Source organism: Miniopterus natalensis, chromosome 21 (assembly GCF_054644295.1).
Source record: "Miniopterus natalensis isolate mMinNat1 chromosome 21, mMinNat1.hap1, whole genome shotgun sequence".
Lineage (NCBI taxonomy): Eukaryota > Metazoa > Chordata > Mammalia > Chiroptera > Miniopteridae > Miniopterus > Miniopterus natalensis.
In genome coordinates this window covers 4965737-4987426 of record NC_142101.1, presented here as the reverse complement: position 1 = coordinate 4987426, position 21690 = coordinate 4965737, and the positions used below count along the sequence as shown (strand labels likewise).

At 42.5% G+C, this 21690-nt stretch overlaps 1 protein-coding gene across 1 annotated transcript in view; it reads right to left on the bottom strand.

Moving 5' to 3' along the window:
* Nucleotides 1-651: 651 nt before the first annotated feature.
* Nucleotides 652-21690, bottom strand: part of LYST (lysosomal trafficking regulator) — a 142307-nt gene continuing 121268 nt past the window's right edge. The window contains exons 46-53 of the mRNA XM_087828900.1: nucleotides 20977-21166; nucleotides 19889-20025; nucleotides 17009-17107; nucleotides 10910-11049; nucleotides 10553-10650; nucleotides 4974-5130; nucleotides 4503-4574; nucleotides 652-3522 (exon numbers count right to left, since the gene is read on the bottom strand). Coding sequence (XP_087685026.1) covers nucleotides 3384-3522; nucleotides 4503-4574; nucleotides 4974-5130; nucleotides 10553-10650; nucleotides 10910-11049; nucleotides 17009-17107; nucleotides 19889-20025; nucleotides 20977-21166 — 1032 coding nt within the window. The 3' untranslated portion in view covers nucleotides 652-3383. The remainder of the gene's footprint in view (nucleotides 3523-4502; nucleotides 4575-4973; nucleotides 5131-10552; nucleotides 10651-10909; nucleotides 11050-17008; nucleotides 17108-19888; nucleotides 20026-20976; nucleotides 21167-21690) is intronic.

Here is a 21690-nt window from a genome sequence, read left to right as displayed (position 1 = left end):
GGTTGTGTTTTGCTGATGGTTTCCTTTGCTGTGCAGCTTTTTAGTTTGACGTAGTTCCATTTGTTTACTTTCGTTGTTTCCCTTGATTTTGGAGTCAAATTCATAAAAACACCACTAAGACTAATGTCCAGAAGCTTAGTGCCTATGTTTTCTTCTATGTATTTTAGTATTTCAGGTCTTACGTGTGAGTCTTTGATCCATTTTGAGTTAATTTTGTGTTTGGTGTCAGATGGTGGTCTAGTTTTATTATTTTGCATATGGCTTTCCAGTTTTCCCATTTATTAAAGAGACTTTCCTTTCATCATTGTATATTCTTGGCTCCTTTTTTCTTAAATTAGTTGCCCATGTATGTGTGGGTTTATTTCTGGGTCCTCACTTCTTTTCTGTTGGTCTGTGTGTCTGTTTTTCTGCCAGTACCAAGTCTTTCATATTTACCATTTTTGATGCAGATCATTTATGCAGATCCGTATTCCTATTTGATATCATCTCCTGCCTGCAGAACATCTTTCAACATGTCTTGTAACACAGATCTGCTGGTGAGCTGTCTCAGCTTTTGTTTATCTGAATAAGTCTTTATTTTGCCTTCATTTTTGAGGAATCTTTTTGTAGGCTGACAGTTTGAAACAGTTTAAAGGTGTTAATCTATTACGCTTGCATAGTTGCTCATAAGAGATCTGTGGTATTATTACCTTGTTTCTTGGCATGTATTGCGTCTCTTTTTCTGTGTGCTTTTCTTGGTATTTATTATGCTTGGTAAGACCAGGCTAATTCACACTGGAAATGAGCCAAACTTTGCTACAAAACAGTCTTTTCTAAACTCATCTCATTAACTTTGCTCATGAGATAAGAAATAAGCTCAGCACTTGAGCAAGAATATTGTAGCCCAGTTTCAAATGCTCTAGTCACTTTGGACTCAAAGGACACGCTGAATTACTTAATTTCTCTCAAATAGCTGAGTTGCAACCCAGTGTCCCCAAAGTGTCAAGATATATTTTCCTGTTCAGGGCATATAACACAATAAAATTATTGGCACTTCCCAACTCAGTGTACATTCAAGTATATCTATTTTGTTTTGGCAAATGTAGCTGCTGTTTTAACTGTGGAGTTTACAACAGGGTTCCCTTGATCTAAATTAGCTCTTCCCATTCTGCTGTCCCAGACACCCCGCTTTTCACTTTCACCGCCCCTACCACGCTCTATAACTACACATTGTATGTTGTTACAGCAGGTTTCTCTACCAGCCCACAGCCTCCAGGAGCGCAGGGAAGACCTGTATCCTCAGCACACAGTAGGGGCTTTGTACAGACCTGTTGGGGGGTGCAGGGATGTTCTTTTTTTTAAATGAGTGGTTTCACCACAGGGCTGACTAAAGTCCATTTAAGGGTAGTAAAGTTTGCAATATAAAATTTCTCAAAAAGACCAAAATTAAGAAATGAAAATAATCCTTTCCTGGTGACATAAATTTATAGAGGAGCTAAACGGAGAACCTATGTGGGTTATGAAAAAAAAGCCATCAACTTAAGATCTGGTCATAGTGTTTAGATTGTACCAAGAATTAAGTCTTCAAATCCATTTCTATGAAATTTATTCCCAATTGGAAGTGGCAGTGTAGAGAGAAGAGCTTGTGGTAATTTACAGAAATGTCTGCTACAACATGCACATCATGAGGTGTTTCAAACATGTACATATTAAGTTTCATGCTGAATAAATAATCCCCCCAAATTCATCTTTATTTTTACATAAAAATATAATATTGCACTCTTAACAAGACCAGTTATTTTGCATATTTCCTCTTTAGATAAATGATGAAATTCAGCCTTAAAAAAAAAAGGCTGAGTAGCAACCCTATTCTGATGGGACTAATTTAAGGTTCTCAGTAGAAAAATGAAAGCTAGACAATAGCTGCAATTTTTTTTAAGACGAAGAAAATCACTTCAACGTGAATAGGAATGGCGTCATCCCTGCACCTGTGTGGACCTCCGACTGCAGCGGGTCTGTGGGAAACGGTCGGAAGGCAGCTGCGAGATGCTCTGCCGCCCCCCATGCGGGCTTCAGGTCACATCGCACACAGCCACTCGCTGCTTCTTGTATTGATCCTGATGCAGAGACTTGGGAATTGTGTTTTATACAGTTTTTAACAGAATGTTTTAGAAAGTCTGGAAGTTACAAAAGTAGTTCTGTAAACACCATATGATCAAATTTTCATAACAAGCGCTCTGACGATCCTTAGGCAGGAACACGTTTTTACCCTGCGGGAGCACGTTACTTAGCTATTTTAGTGTCTTCAAAGCCGCTGCAGCAGCCCCCAGAGGACGGACAGCCGTGACACCACTAGAGAGACCACCCAAGAGTTTTAGGGAGTGTGCTGTGGCGTACAGTTAGAGGTTTCCCTTGTCCCTTCAATTCTCAGGTGGTGCAGGTTAGTAGAACCAGAGTGGAAACTGTCTCCTATAGGAATTATTCAGCCTCATGTTTAAAACAAAGTAAGTTGCCACCTTTTCTTTGGGGAAGAAACCCCTCCGTGCACATCAGACTAAACGTCTCGTCCGGATGGGAGTATTAACGTCCGCAAACCTTCTGCACAGTGGAGCTTTCTCCTGCGGACTGTAAGTTTTCAATGCTCTACATGGAGACGTTTGGAGAATTATCACTGTGTTTAAGTCTTAGTGACTAAGGGTAGTCAATATCTAGTGTTATGGGTTTTAAGCAGGATTTTTATAGAGACACAGAATGTGTCTGACGTCAAAGACCCCGTTCTTGTTTGTGGCTGTCAGAAAAGTCTGGTTCTATTTTTAGCTAAGAAGGCAGCTGGCAGAAACTGCCTTTTAATACTGAGATTTGCTAGTCATCTGTTTCCAGTACTGAGATATTCCATACAGTGCTGGGTGCAGAGGCACCTGCTGAACAGTTTACTTCTTAAAGGGAGCAATGATCACATCCTGAATTCTGTATCCTTTCCTTTCCTTTTTCTGGGGCTGGGGCTGGGGAGTTATCTAGGCATAAAATTTATAAATATAACTTTTAGAGTATTTTATAAACAATTTGCTAACAATTTAAATTCTATTGCCCTTTTGGAATAATAGCAGGAGCGACTGTAATCTTTTCTTTACAATACTGTGTAGAAAAGTGTGAAGAAAGTGACTTTAACCTGCTGTGCAGACTCAGCGCTGTTGGTCAGTGCAGGCTCCCACCCTCCAGATTCTCTCTCGCTCAAACTAAACCTCCTCTCAGGACTGTGAGCTGCAGGGTTCTGTCACATGAATAGACTTCATAATTATTCGGAAGGTCTCTTGGGTCGTCCGTTTCTTCAGGTTCAACCTCCTAACACTGGTGAAGCCACAGATCCAGCTGGAGTTCAGCTGCTCAGGACGCACAGTGCTCTCTCACCCGGCTGCATAGCTGCTCAGGAAGGAGCAGAACATGGGCTGCTTCAGGCGCTGCTGATCCTTCCGGCACCAGGCGATCACAGTCCCATCACTGTTCGCCGTGTACAGATGGTGGCCGTCACAGGAAAACGTGAGGCTGGGAAAAGGAAAACATCCTGTTTGTATAGCATCTCTCTGAAAACTTTATCAGCATGTTGGTGACCTATAGGAATTAGCGTAGAGGAGGTACACTACCTTCTTTTTTTAAGAAGTTAACACTACCTCCTGCTTTTAAAGAAGCTACGCTATCTTTTTTCTTTTTTGTAGGAAGCTACACTCTCCTTACTGGAGCCAAGACAAACACAGGGCCTGCCCACAGCCCATAGCTTTCAACTGCACTTCACAGTGTCGCGGCTCTGCTGGCCCGTTTGTGAAGCGCCTTCTAACCAGGTGGCAGCAGTGTCGGGGCCCAAAGAGGAGTACAGGCCGTTCCTTTCACATTTTCTTGTGCCTTCTAGTTTATCTTTTATTACTCAAATGACAGATACTTGGGAACAGGGAACTTTAAAAACCATAACAGTACTGCATTTTCTCTTTATACAAATAAATGATTACTTATGGAGATATTTTATTTCCCTGAAAGAGAAAGGGGTAAAAAATATAACAAATTATTAACTTAGGGTCATTAAACTTTAAATTTAGTACAGTGAAAATAAATTTATTTTAATATTGTAGAATTTAAATCAGTCATGTCCAATCGAGTTTTTAAAGTCAGAGGCGAGGGAGCTGTGTGTGGATCAGTCCTGCCAAGCCCGCCTGCCCCTGTGGCCATCAATCACCATTATGGTATCTTCAATAAGGAAGGAAAAAATACCCCTTCTACCACTCAAGAGGCCTTCCCTGGCACCATCGCCTTGTGCTACTCTGTCAGACTCAGTTCCTGACTCAGATACCCAGCTCCATGAAGACCAGGACTGTGTCTCCTTTGGCCACTGGGTCCTGGACAACCTGGGGTTTGACAAATGTCGGCTGTTTATAAGACTCTCATCATGTATTTCTTACGTGTGTGCGTGTTACCATCTAACAAAGTACAGTCACGGAGTATACTATGAAGAGTGGGGGAGGGCGTGGGGTTACCTCACGATTGGCTTGTTTGATTTAGGAAACGTAATTTCCCGTACAGGCTTTAGGTCCCACGTGCTCCATAACCTAGAGGGGAAAAACCACCATCTAATTATGCAAAGTAAAATTTCCTTCTCTAAGAAAACCTACCTATTTGTTTGTTAAAAATCATCTAGAAGGAAAACAATAAACAATGAACAGCAGTTACTTCTGGGAAGTGGGCAGGGATGGGTATGGAGTAAGAAAACCTAACTGGGTATATTTTCACCTTGTTAATCTGTAACAGTTAACAAGCAATATAAAATTTCAAAACTGCACTAAATCTGTCTTTACTATTTAGAAATAAAACAGGAATAACTGAAGGACCTATACATGAAGGTGATTTTAAATTTCTAGTTGTTAAATATTAATATGCTTGGATATTAAAAACTTATTTTTGAAACAGCTGTGTCCTTGTGAATGAGAGCAGGGAACAGGATGCGTCACCTCACGATTCCATTTTCGAGTCCCCCAGCAATCACGTTGATGGACACACCCTCAGGCTGGTTGGAGAAAGCCACGGAGCAAATGATCTCCCTGCAGTGCACGTGTCCCACGAGGTCCCCGTTCACGGTCCAGAGTCTGAGGTCACTGCCTCCGCCAGCTGAAACACCAAGACCAGCGCAGGTCACCAGTGTGTGGTGTCTCAGCCCACCACCCTGGGGCCTGGGGGGTGCCCCTGGGCCAAGCATGCTTTAGTGATGGGGTCTACAGGCAACTCCTGACTGCAGAATTGAACAAATGAAACTACTGCACTGTAAGTCACATGAAGCTTTTGCATGTTTATCCAAAGACAATGACCAGTGAAAAAATAAAAATTAATCTGAAATAGAGAGCAACAAGCAAATTAATCATGGATCATAATATTTCAGTAAATGAATTGCCAAATCTGAATCTGAAAGTACCCAGACAGCTAACCAATCTCCAAAGAGAGAAGATATTCTATGAAATCATCTATGACAAGTGACTTGTGTGACCTCTGAAGAAAAAAAAAGTTACTGTATAAGTTACCTGAGTTAAGAACTAATTCTTTTTTAAAAAAAATCTACTTTTATTGTTGAGAGTATTACACGTGTCCCCCATTTTCCCCCCTTCACCTGGCTCCTGCCCCACCCCACGCCTTCACCACACTATTGTCTGTGTCCTTGGGCTATGCATATATACATATAAGTTCTTTGGTTAATCTCTTCCTGTCCCCCCACCCTTCCCTCTGAGATTTGTCAGTCTGTTCCATGCTTCCATGTCCCCTGGATCTATTTTGTTCATTAGCTTATTTTGTTTCTTAGATTCCACATATAAGTGAGATCATATGGTATTTTTCTTTCTCTGACTTATTTGGCTTATCATAATAATCTCTAGGTCCCTCCACGCTGTCGAAAAGGGTAAGAGATCCTTCTTTTTTACAGCTGCGTAGTATTCCATGGTGTAAATGTACTACAGCTTTTTATCTACTCATCTACTGATGGGCACTTGGGCTGTTTCCAGATCTTAGCTATTGTAAATAACGCTGCTATGAATATAGGGTGCATATATTCTTTCTTGTTGGTGAATTCTTAAAGAAAGAAATCTAATTCTTCAGTGGCTAAGACTGAATCTTATAAATCAATGCCTTATTAAACTTATTTTTTCTTTTCAAAAATGCTGACTAACCAAACTTTTTATAGTTTTCCAGGGGGTGGAGGCAGAAATTGCCGGCCATTCTCTGTGAACAGCTGGTGGGCTGGGCCTCAAGATGATGTGCCTTCCTTCTCTGGAGAAATATTCTCGTTCCGACAGAGAGGTTAAGAAGCATGAGGAAGTATGGATGACGCAGTGTTACTACACCTAATTTTATTTCTCCATTAGAACTAACACGTAAGTAGAGAATTGATGTCTCTCCTTTATTAAGGCAATGAAAAGATTTCATATTTTATAGCAAAGAAACTAGTACTTCTTTATTTAAAGATATGCTAAAGACCTTAGAAGATCACAAACCAAAATACATGGTGTGTGGCAGCATCATTCACAACAGCCAAAAGGTGGAGACAACCCAAATGTCCATCAACGGATAAACGAATGTGTCCATCCATAAAACAGAAGGTTATTCAACCACAAGAAGTAATGAAGCTCTGACACAGGCTACAATGTGGATGAATCTTGAGGATATTACACTAAGTAACATAAACCGGACACAAAGGAAACATATTGTATGATTCCACTGCTGTAAAATATCTAGAACAGGCAAACTCATAGGGACAGAAAGTAGAACAAAGATTGTTGGGAGCTGTGGGGAAGGGAGGAATGGGGAGTCACAGGGCTTCTGTTGGGAAGATGAAATTTTTGAAATAGACAGTGGCAATGGTCGCACAACACTGTGAACGTAATAGTGCCACTGAATCATATACGTTTAAATGTTTAAACGGCAACTTTTAGGTTAACTGTATTTTAACATACACACATATGCATGCACACACACCAAGATTTAAAAATGCCCGATGTCCTGTTCAGACTTCCCATTGAAGAATACTGATTAGGAGAGGTTATCTAAATAAAGCATCAAGATGTGGGAGACAATACACTCATCTTTTCCATGAGTAGACTCCATTTCACTCTTTCTTTTGAACTTAATATCTGATAAAAGATTTTAATTTTTTAAAAAATGTATCTTTATTGATTTCAGAGAGAGAAAGGGAGAGGGAGAAAGAGAGAAACATCAATGATGAGACAGTCATTGATCGGCTGCAGCCCGCAACCCGGGCATGTGCCCTGACTGGGAATCGAACCCCGATCTCCTGGATCTTATGTTGATGCTCAACCGCTGAGCCATGCCCGGCTGAGCTGATAAAAGATTTAAAAACTAGTGAGGTTAGAGGGCTTACTGCAGTCATGGATACGTGTCCATAAAAGTGATACAGGGTTTGTCACTGTGACCCACAGCTACTGCATGGATCAGTCCTTCACAGTAAAAGTGTGGACATGGCCTGGGCTCTCGGAGCACAGGAAGGAACTGAGTAAGTAAAGAATTACCCTAGCCCAGCCGAGCGTGGCTCAGTGGTTGAGTGTCGACCTGGGATCCAGGCGATCAGGGTTCGATTCCCGATCAGGGTGCATGCCCGGGTTGAGGGCTCGATCAATGACTCTCTCATCATTGATGTTTCTATCTCTCTCTCTCCCTCTCCTTTCCTCTCTCTGAAATCAGTAAAGATATATTTAAAAAAAAAAAAAAAGAATTACCCTAGCAGATCTCCCAGCAACATGGGCACAAAACCAAGTCACTACTCATCTGCCTGGATTGCAAATATAAAAAATATCAAGGCCCTACCCAATACTAGATTACTTCCATATGTAATTCAGCACATCAACTAAGGTTAGAAAGCTGGCTTTCCTGGAAAAAACTTTTATTCTTACTGCACACCTTCACCTTCAATGAAATTAAAATAAATTGGAGAACCACCTTCACCCCAAATCTTAGACTATATATTAACTTGACAATGCCACTCGAACACATGACCAGGCTATGGGCCCCAGTTAAAAGGCATATATTTTGATCTAGTGTGTAATGATTTAAAAAATACAGAAACCATCTAGTATAGTATTTACATAATTTAACAAATTTCACATCTTATCACCATAAAAACCACATCCCATAATAAGCACGGGGGAATCTGGTCATGAAGAGTGAGCCACTGTTACTCCAGCCCCAACACAGGAGTTGGGAGAAGACAATGTGTGTACATGTAGATGTGTACACATGTAGCAACACCCATACACAATGTAGCACACACAACACACATACGTGCCATACACATATACACATGCTATGTACTTATGATTATGGTTTTAAAGTCACTTGAGTGGACTCTGAAGGCTCAGGCTTTTGGCAGACTGAATCTACCCTCCTGAACTGCAGACCAGGAGGGTGAATTCTGGTCCTGTTTGTGACTTCTCGCATACGTGTGTCACAAAACCTGTAAAAACCTGAGAAGGCCTTTTTGTTCATATCAGAAAGAAACGTTGTAGCACTACCACGCTGGGTGCTGCTGGGGGTGGGGTGGGGCAGAGCTGCACACCTACAAGCTGGTAATGGTGGGAAAGTAATTGTGCCTCTTGTTCCCGTATGACCAGCAAGTACAACAGCACAGAAATCAGTCACTACGGGCAGCAGGAAAGTAATTAACTTCACAAGATCTAGCTCCCTCATGGCCATTCCTAACTTCCAAACGTTGCCAAAGCAAGGAAGTAGAGGCCTCTATATAAGTAATCGTTACCCCCTAGAGTCCCCTCCTTGTGAGCCTGACAGCTGCCACTGTACAAATCAAGGAAGACAATCAGCAGAGTCATCAATCACCTGCCCACACTCGTGTTACCAATGTCACTGCTTAACATCTTCCCCTTGGCTGTGCTGCTCAGGAAGTAAACCTGTTTTCTGATACTATCTGATGATGAGGCTATAATGGGAAAATACTTCACAGCTAAAATCTTTGAGCAGGACTGAAGACGTTACTTTTCTTGAACGCAAGAGTGAGTGAACATTTTTGTAAAAACAGTAAAACTCCAAGGGATGTCTGTGGTATAATAATAAAAAATATATATATTTGTTTTTTGTCCCAGGTCCCTAGCAAAGAGCCTAAAACCCTTATAATTTACCATCTTTTCTATGCTACAGGGAGGGGGTGCTGGACAGCTTCAGGACGGGGGCTGGTCCCCAGAAAAACCAACCATGTGATTAGAGGCACTCCCCACCTCCTGGGAGGGAGAGGGCCTGGAGGTTGAGCTCATTTGCCAGTGGCTTGTGATTTAATCAACAGTGTCCACCTAAAGAAACCTCAGTGGAACTCGAGTAACAGGGTTGGAGAGTTTCTGACTGAATACTTTCTCTGCCAGGAGGTGCTGCCCTCTGACTCCACGTGGACACCCGTCTGCCTCTCTATAGGCATCTCTTCACCTGGCTGTTCACTTCTATCCTTTACAATAAATGGTAGTAGCAAGTACAGAGTTTTACTCATTTCCCTGAGTCCTACACAATCACTGAGCCTGGTGGGGTCTTGGAAACTCCCCAATTTGCTAGTAAATTCAAGTAGTTGATGTCAGAAGTGAACTGACTGTTGGACACCCAGTTGGTGTCACAGAACTGTGTGGTGTCTGGGAAGACATCACACATTTGGTGTCAGAAAAAAACACACACAAAACTGCAAACGAAGGGCAGGGGACCACCCACTACAGCTATGTCAAAGATACTCTGTTCTGAGTGGACAGAAAGAAATGGTTTTCAAAGGATGCTTTCAGTTTTAAGATCCTGAAGAACAGATATGCAAACAGAAAATTTATGAATTTCCCACTTGCTCTTTCCTGCTGAACACACCCACCTGCTGGGAGGGAGAAGGCGTGGAGCTTGAGCTCAGTTCCCAATGGCCTATGATTTAATCAACCATGTCCACCTAAAGAAACCTCAGAGGACCCCTTGAGTAACAGGGTTAGAGAGTTTCTGACTGGTGAACATGTTCTTGTGCCAGGAGGTGCATCCAGTTTTTAATATGTAAACATAAAAAACAAAACCCCGAACAAGACTTCTGTTAGGAGGCATATCTCTGTCATGTAGGGTTAAGGGAAATTCAGCCCCGGCTGCTCTCTCTCGGGAACTGGAAGGCAGATTTTAAAGCTGGTAACCACCTGGTGCTTTTCATTTCAAGAGGAAGGCAGCAGTTAGTAGTTAAAAAGCAGAAGTTTAAAAGAGGGCAGAAAAACAAAATGCAAGAAAATTCAGATAATTATATAACAGTAACTTGCTTAACTTACATGTGCTCAAATACAATCTTAGCTATATCAGAAAATAAGTTAAATTATGACAATTCTAACTTTGCATAAGTTGATGCCTAAATTGATGACTCAATTTTGGACCTGATTGTATTAATACACATACATGCTATTAACAAAGTACTCAGATTTGGAAGGGCCTGAGAATTGTACCCATCAGCTTAACTATGATGTAACCAGCTGGCTGAATGCACTGTTAGCAGCGTGCGTGCTCTGGTTTTGGGGTAGCTCACCTGAATCACACACGGTGGCAATGTCACCTGTGGTTTCACTGGCAGAGACGGCTGTGACAGGGCTTTTGTGTCCTGCCAGAGTCTGTACGTAGCACAACCTGAAAGACCAAAAACTGAATTTGTACATGATTACTAAATATAATTATATTCTCTTATTTGTGTAATTCTTTTCCTCAGTATATGTACCTGTTATTAGTAAGGCATTCCTAACTGTACTCCTGATCTTTTGATTTCAGTAACGTCATAAGGGTAAAGTTTGTATTTTAGGCTTGACATTGTTATGATGTCAAGTTACTGTTTTGTACATCTGTTTCACACGGTGAGAACTGGCCGTGTGGAGCTGGGGACCCGCCGTACCTGTTTAAGTCCCAGATGATGCAGGTCCCGTCTCTGCTCACACTTATCAGGATACTGTATGGTTTGCAGACAAACAAGCTGGTAACCTCCTCCGTGTGCCCATAGAGATGTACCTGAGACTCCATCTCTATCTCTGAAGGCTGCGTTCAAAATTAAGGAAAGTGTAAGATAAATGCAATGAAAAAGGTATCCTAGAATTTACCTCAAAAATAAAAACATTCCAAGTGACTCAATATTTGCAAACATTTCAGTTTTCAAACAAATTTGGTTCAACTTTTTCTAAAGAGTAAAACTAAACATTAAAAAAAATTGTTGCCCGGCCTGCGTGGCTCAGTGGTTGAGCATCGACCTATGATCCAGAAGATTGAGGTTTGATTCCCGCTCAGGGCACACGCCCAGGTTTTGGGCTTGATCCCCAGCAGGGGGCGTGCAGGAGGCAGCCAATCAATGCCTCTCATCATTGATGTTTCTATCTCTCTCTCCCTCTTCCTTCCTCTCTCTGAAATCAATAAAGACAGAGTTAAAAAAAACCTGTCATCACTGTAATTTCATCAACTACTATGTTTTTTTACTTTTGTCTATCCTTGTTCAGTTTTTGTCCAAATACTCGTGTTTTTATAGTTGTAACAACTTCCATACAAAGAATTTCCTATTTTGTATTTCACACATTCTCCAACAAGCATTTTCCATTTTGAGATTGTCTTCAAAACAATTTTAATCATGCGATAATAGTCTATGCAGTCAGTACACCATAATTCACACGAATACCCTTTATTGACATTCACAACTGTTTCTAATTTTGAAAAATTATAGATGCCATAATTAAATTCTTCATGTATAAAAGTTTTACTTCTCCTCTGAATTATTTCTTTAGAATAAACTTCCAGGATCCTAATTTTATGGTCCTCACAGCACTGCACCAATTCATGATGCCACCAATGGTGATGTCACTAATACTGCCATCACTTGTCAATAGAGGGACTGAGTTCCTAAATCAAAGGTTGCAACTGATGTTCCAAGATCCGCACTGGCTCACAGACGCCAGATGTCCGTGACGCCAGGGTTTCGCTCTTGTTTTCACTAGGCAGCTGTTTACTGTCCTAAAGTATTTCAATATTTCCACTTCAAAGAATACAGGAAAGTAGAAATACTAAGTATCATAAAAAGCTACATACTGACCACTCAGCTCAACTAATGTAACATTTTATATGGCCGTCCATTTTTAAATAAAACACCAGACATTACCTGGTGTGTGCTGCTCTGCTTCCTCTTTCCTCCTCCCGTGGGAAGTTACCACCACCCTGAATTTTGTGTTTCCCATGCATGTAAAACGTGTGTTGTACTTACTGCATGTTACTATAACCACAGCAACACACTATACTCTTTGCTATGTTGATGAACTTTGTGTGTTATATATGGTTTTGTTCTTTAGGTCTCCTGCATCTTGCCTTTTTGTTCACCATTGTTTCAGAAACGCATCTGTGTTGATATATTAGTGCAGCTCAACTATTTTTTATTTTTATTTTTGTTTTAATTCTCACCGAGGATATTTTTTCCATTGATTTTGAGAGAGAGGGAGGGAGGGAGGATGGGGGAACAGAGAGGAAAACACTGATGTGAAAGACACATTGATTGGCTGCCTCCCCCATGTGCCCCTTACTGGGGCCTGCAACCCAGGTACATGCCCTTGACCGGGAATGGAACCCGAAACCCTTCAGTCTGAGGGCTGAGCCCAACCGGCCAGGGCACAGCTCATCTATTTAAAGTCCTACATTATCCAGCGTGCTAGTCACATAAAAATACACATTTACGCTTAAAGAATCAAATGATGAGGCAATGCCAGCTCACTCTCTTCATTGGAACAACTGGTTGAGCTGTGCCACAGCTGCTTCTGCTTAGTGAGGGCACATGACCTTCAACTCAACAGTCATGGCGACCAGATGGGTTTTTACGAGGACAAGAGTCCTGGGTCTGAGCGCCTCTGGCTCTTCTCTGACTGTGATCCTCCCTGCAAGGCCAGGGTCATAGGGCCACAGGAATGTGCTCAGAACCCTTTCAGAGGGAGCCTCAGAGTACCCGGGGCCAAGCAGTTCCCTGACCCGAAGGTCTGAGCCCTTCCTCCTCCGCTCCAGATCTGCAGCACCTGACTTTGAACTCACCTCTCATTGGAAATATTGGAAAATTTTCCAAGTTACAAATGACAATCAAGGTTGCTTTATTTTTATTATAACCAAACTTTTTCATATATTCATTTTCTTATCTGTGTGCCTTCTTGTGTGTATTTGTTACTACACTAAAAATTATTTGTAGGAAGTCTCCCATTTGTGGAGTAGAATGCGAGTATCTTGTTTCTGCCAGATGACCTGAACCACCTCAATCTGGGGACACCATACCCAAGGTCCCACCTTGAGCCTCCTGGACGACCCCGGGAATTCCAACCCAGCTGAATTCCAAGCAAGAGCTGGTCTCCCCTTACTCAGGTGTGTCCTCACTGTCAGGGAGTCACCCTTCAGGGACCAGCCTTTGCAGAAGGGCCTCCCTGGGACACGCCAGCTAGCTCAGTCCCTGGTGGTGTTTCCAAGGACAGTGTCATTTTCCAGGACTAACAAATGTCCTCAAGGTGTAAGCTTCCACCTGAGTATTTACTCTGCTGGCTTGGGAGTTCCTTACTATCTGGTCAGCTCTTTTTTTCCTTCTTTTTTTTAAATGGAGCGAATCCCTTTTGAATATATCTTTATTGATTTCAGAGAGGAAGGGAGAGGGAGAGAGAGAGATAGAAACATCAACGATGAGAGAGTCATTGATCGAGCCCGCAACCCGGGCATGTGCCCTGACTGGGAATCAAACCCTGATCGCCTGGATCCTAGGTCGATGCTCGACCGCTGAGCCACGCCCGGCTGGGCGCTGGTCAGCTTTTTAAGACTTAAAACATTTTTTAAATTTTATATTTATTTATATATATGTATAGATACACACATATGTATATACATGTGTGTGTGCACTTTTTAAACTCCATGACCATGAATAATATTTATGGGGTGAATACAACATAGGGCCCCTATAGTGGTTGTTGATAATTTCATAGATTTTGTACTTCAAAATGACTGCAAGAGTTAGTGTTACTAGATGATTCCGTGGTGGATCAGGAAAGAATTTCTATGGGTAGAACAGGAATCTTGTGCTGGCTGCTACTTCTTAAAATTGCTCTGAGTGATGTAATGCTCCCTTGGATACACTGCATGCACGTTCTCTCCCACCAGGTTAGACAACAGAAACATAGGTGGTCACTTACGTGATGATGTGGTGACACTATTTAATCAGTGAAAAAATGACTCAAGAGCAACTGTTTTAAAATCAGTTATCACCCGGGAAGGCACACTTCTCTAACATGTGAATGACTTACAGATAACAATTCCTGATATGAGTCAACTTGTTCATTACCTGGAAAGCATTTTACAGGACAGTCTTGGGAGAGTCAACAGAAGCTTACAAAGTTAGATGTGGTCCACAAGCTCAGGAAGGGATTTTATAAGATCCCCCTGGGTAATGTCAAACGATAATTATTTTGGTCAAATCCTGCATGGCATGTGGGGAGCCTGTCTCTTGTCTGTGTTAAAGCCAACACAACAGGAACCAAGCACTCTGGGAGCCCTGGCCTTCAGGGGTGGGGAGAAAGGAGCTAGTGAACAGGGGTGCCTCCTGCTAATTCACAGGCCCAGGGTCTCAACCACAGCATTAGGAACCCCAGGACGGTGAGATGGTCCCTGGGGAAAAGCAACAATAACATCTCCAAAAACACAACAATGTCCTGTTAAGTCCAACAATGGTAAAATCACACAGCTAAGATGCATTTTGGACATGGTTCAGTTAGTAACTGTTAATCTCATGACTTGATTACCTAATACTATTGATACTCAGGAGAAAAAGAAAAGCCTTATAAAGAAGCTGAAAAACCTACTTTCAGGCAAATATATAACTAAGATGAGACTTCACAAGCCTACAGTAACTTAAAAACTAAAAGAAGCTGGCCAGTGTGGCTCAGTGGTTGAACAATGACCTATGAACCAGGAGGTCATAGTTTGATTCTCAGTCAGGGCACATGCCTGGGTTGTGGGCTCGATCCCAGTGGGGGGCGGGCAGGAGGCTGCTGATCAATGACTCTCTCATTAGTGCTGTTTCTACCTCTTGCTCCCACTCTCTTCCTCTCTCTGAAATCAATAAAAATCAATCAACCAACAAATAAATAAATAAATAAATAAATAAGCATATGTCTTGCTTAAAATTACAACAAGCAAGACCTTCTAGTCAAAGCTGCGCTGTGCACAGTTACTCCTATACTGACAATCTTTTTTAAACCTAAACTACATACTGTTTAGTGTACAACTGAAATTTTAAATTACAGGAAGAATGGAAGTAAGAAACACTAAGAACAAGGCTGTTCAAAGTGCTGGGAAAAGCAGGAGGAAATAACAAACGAAAGATGAAGCTAGTTTTCAGATCTGTGCCTGGCACGGCACGACGTCATCTGAGTGCAGCCAACAACTGCTCCCCAGCGGGGATCATAACACATTTGAGGGAAAAAGAAACAAGGGTGAGCTCAGAGGGGGGAGGTGACGGCAGCAGTAAACAGCAGAGGTGATAAAATGAACATCCGGCTCGGGCCTTTGGGAGAAAGGAGATAAAAGGAGACATCGACAGTGAAGACACCTGCCCGCCCAGCTCCCTCGGCGCTCTCTCCTTACAGCATAGAGACCTTCCTCGGCCCGCTGCTCCTGCCGTCTGGGCTGCCAACTGCGCATGTTATGTCCAAACGACACGCAGACGTCTCTGCCACCCAGACCACACCTTTGCTGCCTCGTTGCTGGCTGCCTTTGTCTGCACTCTTTCCTCTTTTCTCCTCTTAGTGAAATGATCCTTTAAACTCCAGCTCAAGTGTAACTTCTCAGGCTCCCTGACACCTGGCAGTCCCCTTTTGCGCCCTTCAGACCAGCATGGAGTCTTTTCTGGAGCACTAGCTTCTCTGTCCTGCCACAATCTGTCCTGCCTGTGTCCTGCCCATGTCGCTGAGGGGCCTGTAAGTGGTGTTCCTGCCTCATCTCATGCCCCTTCTAAGGGTTCTCCGTGCAGCTCGACAGTAGTTTTCCTGAAACACTGACTGGATCATATCACTCCTGCTTAAAACATTTTAATGGCTCCTTAGGCTATGAGACAGAAACAATATTATGGTCCCATTTATACTCCAAGGATTACGGCAAAGAACCTTAACCAGGGTTCGAAAGGGAATAGACTTGGACAGGAAAGTAAGAGGAACCTAGGGCCACCAAATGCTGGGAATACAGGTTTTACCTAGTAAAACATAACAACATCACGGAGAAAACTGTCATGGAGAAAAGGCGCACAGAGGAAGTTCCAAATCAGAACATAATAACTGAGTTATCCGCCTAAACTTGCACATACAGTCAACAGCACCAGACAGCTGACTGGGAAAGGAGCAAAAGGGAAGTAAAGGAAGCATTGCATGATGTGTCTTTTTTACTTCAACAGACTGTTCTAGAATTTAACTCTTAAATCCTGGAGATTCAGTGAACGGCTAAAAAAATGTCTTCCAGTAAATGGTAGAAATGAAGACAGGCTACATGGATTTGACTGTTACTTAATTTCCCAGAGAGAGAGCAGTGCTAACTGACAGAGGCCCAAAGCTTCAAGTGTTACAGAGTCCTGAGACACAGCCGACACATTCAGGCCGACACGGGAAAATGGCACGCAAGCGTCAGAATGTGGAAAAGCCCAAATTCAAAACCAATCATAACTTAAAATACTGTTTGCGACACCAAAAAATAAGACCTTCAAAATTATTCCCCCAATTTTTGTGATAGTAATAAGTCTAAAACTAAAGAATTAGATCTGTGATCTTTCACATTTTAAGAGCTTATGTGAAGAAAAGATTAAAGCATAAAAATTAAAGTACAAAAGTTTTAAGTTGACCTTATATAAAATGATTATACTTCATGAAAGTCTTTTCCCCTTGCTGACACGAGCAGCTCAAACTCCCCAGAGCCAGCTGGGCGCACTGTGCTGCCGGGACCTGCCGGGACCCACCGTGCTGCCTGTCATCCTGTTGGCGTAGGCTGTGATGACTCCGCACCGGCTCCCGGTGAACAGCTGGCAGCTGTCAGGCACCCATGCACAACTGGTCACCTTTGGAAAGGACAAACCACAGATGATCATGTTTAAAAGCATCAGAAATTTTTCTACTTTTCCGATGACTATTTTAAAAGTAATCACAAAATTTGAGGTAAACATTTACTTGAAATGATTAGAATGGTGCAAAGACATAAAAAGTATTCTATATCTTTAATCAGATGCCTAAAAGCTGTTTCCAAATTAAAATGTTTATGCATCATTTATGATTTCACATCTTTCTGTACACATGCATGCGTGCATCCATGCACACACCTGCACACATGCATGCACACATGCGCGCACACACACAGCCGTTTGTTCCTCAGAAATTTAAACAAGATGATCCAACATCGACTAGATCCAAGGCTGACTGTGTGTGATGTGTGTATGCATATGTTTCACATATTTACTTGATTTTTACCTTTATTTTTTCCTGTTTTGGGTGGGGAAACGGTACGTAAACAGGTATTGCTTCTAACAGTTCTAAAGATTGTTAAACAGGAGAAGGAAAGACAAACGTGGAGACAAAAACTTGGGATTATTTCTCTGGGGTTATAAGCCATGGAGGCACTAATTGAGGTGAGATGTCTTCCTCTGGTCACTAGCTGACCCCCAGCGCCTTGTCCCCAGCTGCTCTGCTCCCCTGCGCACCCTCTCCCACAGCCAGCAATACCCTCACACTCATTAAGACAGAAGTCATCAGCCGCAGACGGCATGCTCTTCCCTCCTCTGTGCCTCAAACTGTCCCGGGTCCTCTCCTGCTTCAGCAGAGGCAGTCCGTCCCCCTGTCCACCCCCACGTGTTCCTTGGATCCCCTGTCCTCGCTTAGGATCCAAACTGCCTTTGCTGGCTTCTGCCCCAGGACCTACAAATGTGGTCAAGTGTCTGCTACCTTAAAACATGGCTTTCATAGACCATGGCTTTTCTGAACTATAAATCATCACAGTCCACTGGATCCAATTTTATTTTCTGAGTTTCTTTCTTGAATAGTTCTCTTTGTAAGGACTGATACTTCATAACTTTTCTTTCTTAGAGGTCTTTCAAACAACAAAGAGAAAACGTACTTTTTATATAGAGAATAAAACTCATTCTGTCTTGCAATTACCGTATGAGTCTACTCAAATCTTTTATAAACCTAAGTTACATTACAGGATTTTAATAATCTGATTTTTTCTCTATCTTGAAACATTTTGCTATTTCATCATCTAGGAATGATTTCATCTTTACTCATCAGTTATTCCTAACTTTGCTGAAACAAAACAAACAAATAAGGAAATGGAAGCGTGACGGGTCTCCCAGAAGGATAATGGAATATGTAGAATAAATTGTCTTCTTTTGGTTTCTTACTGCATTGTCCACAGAATGCTGTCATCTTTCAAGAAAGCTTAAAAGGAGACTGGGGACACCATTTCTGAGGTCTGCTTTTAGCTTTCACTGAATACAATTGGAAATTCAGAATTTTTCATTTTCTACCAATAATAGAAAAGAGAAAAAAACTGACAGAGGAATGTTTCACAATTATGAAATTAGTCAGAAGATGAAGACAAAGAGACAGTAGAACTCTAATCTCTAAAGATGATGATGATGATGGTCAGTGTATAAGTCCTCACATAATATTCTAGATGAATTTTCCCAAGAACTAATGAGTGAACGGTACGTTTCTAAGGACAGAAATAAAACACGGTATTCTCACCCAGTCACTGACCGAAGTATTTATTACAGTGTTCTGCTAAAAGAATCTGGACCATCCCATTTTGCTAAAAGGACTTATGAGAATATTCCTTCACTTTTAATGATGTTTGTGTGCCAAACTTTATATGGCAGAAATAATTTTCCAATGCTTAAATTCTTATTAAAATTTCTAAAAAGCTTATTTTTCACTGTCCTTTATTCTTACTTTTGTTAGCTGACTGGTAAGCCATATAACTAAAGGCAATGATGACATTTTTTCAGGTGTATTAAGAGTAAACAAGTTATTGCTTCCCTTTCTTTCACTGCCAAAAATTCCCCAAAAGCAGCTTACTCCATTTCACAGTGCTCAGGGGATGGGAATAATTGTTAGGGCACACAAACAGGCACAGGTGTTATGTAGATAATGGAAGTCTGAATATGGCAAAAGAACTTCCCATGGAAAGACAAGTCAAAGAAAGAAGGCTCCACATACAGTTTAGGAAGCTGGGCAGTACTGTGTGTATGTGTGTTTATACATATAATATAGTTTGTTTACAAAGTAACTTTTACAAACGTTGGAAACATTTTTACAACAGCTTTATGAGACAGTAGTGGGAGTACATCCCAGTTTTAAAGAGGAGAGAAACTCAAGTTTGGGAGGGTGAATTCACTTGCCAAAGGTGACACAGTGAAGAACAGGGCCGCAACACTAATTCAGATCACAGGGCTTTAGTCAGACCCAGTGCTCTCTTTCCACCGCATCCTGATGCCCAAGTACCTGGTCTACTTAGGGAAAACCAGGTATAGAAGATGACACAGTGGCAGAAGGCAGGCGAACACCGAGAAGCAAGCAATGCTGATTTTGTTCCAACATGGTGCCATTAGCTGACAGAGCGATTATTACACTGTCTCAAGGAGACACAGAGTAGCAGACAAATTGAGGACACAGGCAGAACGGTGGCAGTCAGGCTGTCTGGAAGCCTGCAGACCAGGCACACGTCCAGCAGCATCTGCTTCTTGACTGGACTGATCGCTGGATCTTAAAGCCTGGCTGCTACCAGTCTGACTCCTATTTAAAGCATTATATTTAATTGTTATTATAAAGTACTGCATAAAACAGTTTACCTGATACTGTTGTGAGCTTTGTATAAAGTTTATTGGAGGCTCGCTCTGTTTACTCTTCAACCGTAAAATGTTGTCGGCGTACCCCCAGCTCAGGATGGCCGACCACTGGATGTCCGTGCTGTTCATGCTTCTCACACCTCGGGAGGGGAAGGGAAAGTGTCAGGTATCACTGCTCCCTGGTACTCCACAGCCCCACAAAGTCAGGCTAAGGGCTGACAATTACACAGCAGAATATGGTATCCAGCGTGAATTGTCTACATCCACAAGATGGGCTGGTTTATATCAATTTTATTTCTTTACTACTAATGGGATTTTTTTTCATTTGTGTTAAGAAATTTTTATAAAAGACAATAATAACCAAGCTTACTCTGTTCATGTTCTGCAACAACTTATTTTTAAAAATAAATCTGAACCAGAAGCTGTTTAACTCTGAAACGACCCCTGTAGAAGCCACATGGCCCTGAAAAGGGATGAGGGCCCGTCAGCTCAGGCACGGCCCGGAAGACCTTCAGCTCACGAGGTTCTGCGCTCTCCTCCCCGCCCTCTTCTGCGCGACTTAGTTATGTCTGGCTGAGAGAGATGTGGACCTTCTGGTGTCCCTCTCAGTGCCACTCACAACCCATGCTTTGCAGGGCTGCTGAGCCCAGCTATGACAGGGGGCTCCGCCCGACACTCGCAAAGCTTTCCCTCCTTGAGGGAGAGAACGGCGCCTCAGTCACTCCTGGCTTTGTTCTGGTTGTTTGACTCTATCTTCTGAGGTCTGAGGACTGGACTTGCTGGACAGGTAAGTCTGTCGATCCTGGGACTCGAGAGCCTCAAAGTGAACATTTCACCAAATTATCAACCATAATGTTTCATCCTGTGTGCACAGCCATTTCTCATCCCCTTCAAACTCCCCTTCATTTCCACGACACTGCATTTAATGCCCATTTTTTCCACATGGTGTGTTTTAATTCCTACTGTGCACTAAATAACCACCAATTTGAGCAGTTTTCACCAAGGACTCAGAAAACTTAAAAAGCAGCACAGATGATCTGGAAACACTCAAATCTCATGAAAGATGCCAGAATGATTTTCTTTCATTTCACCTTGTTCTTTGCTGTACGTCATCAGAAGACAGAAATTTCGGGACAAGCCACAGATTGCTCTGGTGGGCAGAGCCTGGAGGGAGGCCAGTCTTTCTCCATGGGGCTGGCTGAAGCAGACCACAGGTACGGCGGCACTGGGGGACCCCACGTACTCTCCCCACTTCAAGCCTTTTATCCATGACAAAGGGCTCTAAAACCAAAGAAGAAAAAGGTATGATTTTTAAAAAAAGGAGTAAATATAGAATTACTTCTAATTTGAATTCTAAACAAAGTAAGAGAGAGCAACCTGGTTATAAGCCCACCATGGGAGAGAATTAGCTTACACGCTTTCACTTCCCCCAGGCTCAGCATGCAGGACATGTGCTCCTGTTGCCAGTGTGACGGAGAGGACAGTCCCAGCCCTGCAGAGCTGCCTGCTAGTGAGACGGGTGGACACATGTGTCAGGAGGAGAAAGAAAAACAGACGGATAGGGCTGAGGATGACGGGGCTGCTACATCACAGGTGGCGGTCAGGGGCTCTCTGAGGAGGTGACGTCTGAGCAGAGACCTGAATTAAGTGAGGGAGCAAACTGGGGCCATATCTGGGGATAGGCCATTCCCCATGGACGGGACAGTCAGTGCGAAGGTCCTGTGATGGGAGTGTGGCAGGTCGGTACCACATTCCCACTGCGAGTGAAAATATTGCTGAGAGCCTTTATATACCAACTTAACACA